Source organism: Anarhichas minor, unplaced genomic scaffold (assembly GCF_050575085.1).
Source record: "Anarhichas minor isolate MPS153535 unplaced genomic scaffold, ASM5057508v1 ptg000048l, whole genome shotgun sequence".
NCBI classification, from domain to species: domain Eukaryota; kingdom Metazoa; phylum Chordata; class Actinopteri; order Perciformes; family Anarhichadidae; genus Anarhichas; species Anarhichas minor.
Window position 1 is genome coordinate 234,264 of NW_027466494.1, and position 5,737 is coordinate 240,000.

General features: G+C 33.1%; 1 protein-coding gene across 1 annotated transcript in view; it reads left to right on the forward strand.

The window, feature by feature from the left end:
* Positions 1 to 2,829: 2,829 nt before the first annotated feature.
* wdfy2 (WD repeat and FYVE domain containing 2) overlaps positions 2,830 to 5,737 on the forward strand; it is a 10,741-nt gene continuing 7,833 nt past the window's right edge. Inside the window, exons 1-3 of the mRNA XM_076112190.1 lie at positions 2,830 to 3,062; positions 3,905 to 3,972; positions 4,306 to 4,379. Coding sequence (XP_075968305.1) covers positions 2,926 to 3,062; positions 3,905 to 3,972; positions 4,306 to 4,379 — 279 coding nt within the window. The 5' untranslated portion in view covers positions 2,830 to 2,925. The remainder of the gene's footprint in view (positions 3,063 to 3,904; positions 3,973 to 4,305; positions 4,380 to 5,737) is intronic.

The following is a 5,737-nucleotide window of genomic DNA, read 5'->3' on the forward strand; positions in this document are numbered from 1 at the left end:
TCTTCTTCTGTGGTGTTTTAGCAGAAGCTCCGCGGATAGACCACGCCCCCTCTCCTCCTACCCTCCCAAAGCAAGAAGGTCTGTCACCGTCACGTGTTCCGGAAAAAAAAAACTCCGCTTCCTCCATTGGCTGTCTGAAAGCCAGCTCATTACCATATCCATATAAGGGTTCTAAAACTGAGTTGCTCTAAACTGCGCATGCGCGAGAGGCAGGACTGCGAGGAAAATGTCCTGTACATGCGTTATATGGGAAAGAATACAACATATGTGGGTGGAACATATTATTTAAGAATGGGGATGATTACGTCATCCACATTTACTTCATACCATGCACGGGCGGAGGCCTCTGTGACCGACAACACCCCATAAAGACTAAAGAGATACAACTAAAGATCTATATATTAAAAAACAACAGTGACATATGAAACCAGGAATGCACCTAAGAGTACACAGAAAGTACTCGTTGACACTGTGGCACGTGACCAAAAAAAAAAGACAAGAAATAGTCTGAATAGTCTCTGACACACGCACATCCTGCGCTCTAGAGATGGCATCACTTTGTCTTTCTGAACCTACATACAGTTTTGACAAATTTCCCCTTGGGGATGAATAAAGTATATTTCTATTCTATTCTTCTTCTTCTCTCTATACTCGCTGGAAGATAATAAATGAAAACGTAAGATTCAGACAGACTTCTGTTGTTTCCCATCAAACATGAGTTCTGTCTCATACAATGTCTCAACTACAGGGGAGGGTGTGAAGCAGAGGGTTGTTTATGTTTGATAAGAAGGCAAGAACATCTTACATTATTAGTATGATTATTATTGTCATAATTACTACTATCATTGTTGTTGTTTTTTATTTATTATTTATTTATTACTATTTATAATTATTTATTATTATTATTACTGCTATTATTATTTTTTTTTAATTATTATTATCATTATCATCATTTTAGCTTTAAGTGTTGATTTCCGGATTCTTTTATCAGAATGTTTGTTTAGATGTAAAAGAAGCCTCATCGTTTGTTATCTTTAGAGACAAGGCTTCACAATAAAAGCATGTGAAACAAAATGTCTCAGCTGCTTCACATCACACCGGGTGATTATACGGTCCACGCGCTTCAAATGCCACATGACACCCAATCTTGTGCAATATAATTTACATAATTGTAGCTCCTTGGAAAAATATCATCACTTCCGCAAAAAATAAGAGGAAACCATCCGGTGGCAAAGAGGAGGAGGGACTACTGACACACACACACACACACACACACACACACTTACATACACTCACACACACACACACGTATACACGCACACACTCACACACACAGACACCAACACACATATACACACACGCACACACAAACACATCTACATACACTCACACAGACAGACACACATACACAAACAATTCGTTTTCCGGTTTGTGACTGACACGTTTTTTCAGAATAAAAGCATGTAGTTAGATGGTGTAATGGGACCTAGAGGGCAACGTTGTACACAATTACAATGACATTTATTGTCAGTGTGAACCAACCGATTATATAGTAGTAGTAGTAGTAGAACAAATTACCTTGCTTTTAAGACATTTCAGATCTTTATTCTGAAGTCCAGACATGTGACCGGATATAATAGTCCTCAAGTTTTACAACTTTTTGTAAACAGCCTACAGAGATACACATATACAATGTTTCATATAGTTCTGTTTTCTGATGTTAGCACTCAATAGATCTCAATAGATATTACGTTTTATCTTTTTGTTTGAAGACATTAACTTATTTCGATTGGATCAAAACCAAGTGTCAAAAAGGGTTTTATTCTGAAAGTAATTACCGGAAATGTAATGTTTTGTTGTTGAGTAGACTTGACTACTGTCAGTGCGACGTCACCTGAATGTATGAAGCTACCAAGAACTACCAAAATACGACTTCCTTTTGTTTGCTTTCAACATAAAAGCAGGCTGATTTCGACCTTTAACTTTGCTGAAAGTTATACTTGACTGAATCTTAAGAACATTCATATTTAATTAAATCATTTGACAAAGATTTTTTTAATTGAAAAACAAATGACGCTCAATTTACAGCACAGTTGCAACACACACACACACACACACACACACACACACACACACACACACACAATATGTTAGATACATAAACATTTCCCTTCTTACAAAAGTAAATTTAGTCGAGATCAAAAATACACATGTAATGTAGAAAACAGGGTAATAATAAACATAATAATGATACATCAACTTAAATATTGATTTAAGTAATTTACAGATTGTGTCACACATACATATTATTAATTAATATAACTCAAATAATAAAAAGGAAACATTTAATTCAATTTTAATAAAGTAAATTGATGATTACCTTTAGAAAATATATCTATAAATAAATAGCAATTTTTAAAAATATATAAATACAGTATAAAATTAATAATAGAGGAAAAAACGATACGCATGCGTATTAATCATAAAGAGATGACGCGATTATTTTGAAAATACAACAGCAAATGTACTACAAAAATTCTACAAGAATTTAGTTATTGTGGAGTTTTTACTTTTTTATTAGTTTTTGTATTTAATATTCTTTACTGTTTTATTAATATTATTACAGTTTTATCGTTATTACTTATTTATAATTGTTTTGATCTTGACTTTTTACCATATATCCACTATGCTGCTGTAATCCTGTACATTTCCCCACTGCGGGAATAATAAAGGATTATTTTATTTTTATTTTATCTCATTTTAAAACGTTCAACCGGAAGTTTTATTTTGTAGACCGGAAATTCTTTGTGTGTAAGCGGGTGTGTGTTGTCAGGTGACTGGGCCACCGTCACAACACCGCTGACAGCTAGCTTAGCTTAGCTAGCTAGCAGCTACATCGCCGTCTGACCGTCGGACCACCGACTCATGGCGGCCGAAATTCAGCCTCATCCGCAGGCTCGGACGCCATGTCTGCTGAGCAAGATCGAGGCTTTCCAAGATGTCGTTAGCACCGCGGTCATCATCCCCAAGGAGGATGGAGTCATCAGCGTGTCGGAGGACAGGTGAGAGTCCGAGAAAAGAGCTCCAAATCCGGCTTTATTACCGTCAACCTGGCCGGGGTTTCTCCACAACAACAAGGTCTCCGGTCCGTCATTTATAATATATTATTTTACATTTAAAATATATATATAGTTATATGTTTATAGCTAAATAAGAAAACATCTGCTAACGTTTCTATAAAAGTGTCAGCTGACACAGATTTTTTTATTATACTATTAACCAGGTAACTTAACGAACAAAAACACATGTTATTGATCAGATTTAATTGCTGCCTCTGATCATTTTTATTATAAAATAAAACCACTCCTCTGAGCAGTTTCTCAACCTTGGGTTCGGGACCCCAAACAGGGTCACTAGAATAAGAGCCCTTTTTAGTTCGTGTGTGTGTGTGTGTGTGTGTGTGTGTTTGTGTTTGTGTTTGTGTGTTGTGTGTGTTTTTCCTGTATTCTCAGTAACTTTACCCAGAACACCTTTGTTTTCCTTTGAATACGTGTATTTACTCATTTAGAATCAGGTTTAATGCCAAGTAGGTTTCATTCTATTCAGTTTATTCTCTGGTAGAGACCTGTCAATCACCGTGTAGCCCCGCCCTAAAGCATCCCCTGCTTTATGGTCTGTTTGACTCTAAATGGACCATAATGTACTAAATGAACATCATGCTGTATTGAAGACTTGAAACTAGAGATTGAGACCATAAACTCATGTTTACAATGTTTACTGAGGTAATAAATCAAGAGAGAAGTAGAGTAATTTTCTCATAGACTTCTATGCAACCAGTGGAGTCGCCCCCTGGTGGACACTAGTGACCATGACGGCTCTAAAACATTCTGGTTTCCCTCCACAGGACGATCCGGGTTTGGCTGAAGAGAGACAGCGGTCAGTACTGGCCCAGTGTCTACCACACGCTGACCAGTAAGTAGTGCTGCTCACTGGTCTACATTGTGTGTGTTCTGTTTGATTCAGGTCTGAGCTCCTGAAGTTCACTGACCTGTTTTATAATTAGAGAACTAAACGCTTTGTATTAAACACAGAACTTATTTCAGACTTCTAACCAGAAACATTTCTGGGTTTTGGGATTCTTTCCTGCAGCTCCCTGTTGATTGTTTTAGGTTATTTCATCACAAAAACATCAATATCTGTCTCAGTATCAGTCCATATTCAAAGAAGAAACCAAACATATCGTTGTTGTTTTTCTGTACATGTCAAACAATAACAATAACCTCTTGTTCCTGTGTGTGTGTCCAGCGTCATGCTCCTGCATGTCCTTTAACCCAGAGACCAGGAGGCTGTCGGTGGGGATGGACACCGGGTCTATCTGTGTGAGTCCAACGCTCTGTTATACATATATAATAGCATACATATATAATAGCATACATATATAATAGCATACATATATAATAGCATATATAATAACATACATATATAATAGCATACATATATAATAGCATATATAATAACATACATATATAATAGCATATATAATAACATACATATATAATAGCATACATATATAATAACATACATATATAATAGCATATATAATAACATACATATATAATAGCATACATATATAATAGCATATATAATAACATACATATATAATAGCATACATATATAATAACATACATATATAATAGCATATATAATAACATACATATATAATAGCATACATATATAACAGCATATATAATAACATACATATATAATAGCATACATATATAATAACATACATATATAATAGCATATATAATAACATACATATATAATAACATACATATATAATAACATACATATATAATAACATACATATATAATAGCATACATATATAATAACATACATATACAATAGCATACATATATAATAGCATATATAATAGCATATATAATAACATACATATATAATAACATACATATATAATAGCATATATAATAACATACATATATAATAGCATACATATATAATAGCATACATATATAATAGCATATATAATAACATACATATATAATAACATACATATATAATAACATACATATATAATAGCATACATATATAATAGCATACATATATAATAGCATACATATATAATAGCATATATAATAACATACATATATAATAACATACATATATAATAACATACATATATAATAACATACATATATAATAGCATACATATATAATAGCATACATATATAATAGCATATATAATAACATACATATATAATAACATACATATATAATAACATACATATATAATAACATACATATATAATAGCATACATATATAATAGCATATATAATAACATACATATATAATAGCATACATATATAATAGCATACATATATAATAGCATATATAATAACATACATATATAATAGCATACATATATAATAGCATATATAATAACATACATATATAATAGCATACATATATAATAACATACATATATAATAGCATACATATATAATAATATACATATATAATAGCATACATACATCTGTGCTGTCTTACTACAGTTCCTTGAATTTCACATTAGTCACGCGCTGGCCCACTGACCAATTACGGCGCACGTTAATGCTGACCTACTTAGGAGGCTACCTCAGTGCCACTGGCACGTCAAAGAATACGCCCAACATGTCAAACTGAAGATCTGATTGGTTGGAATCTATGACAATCAA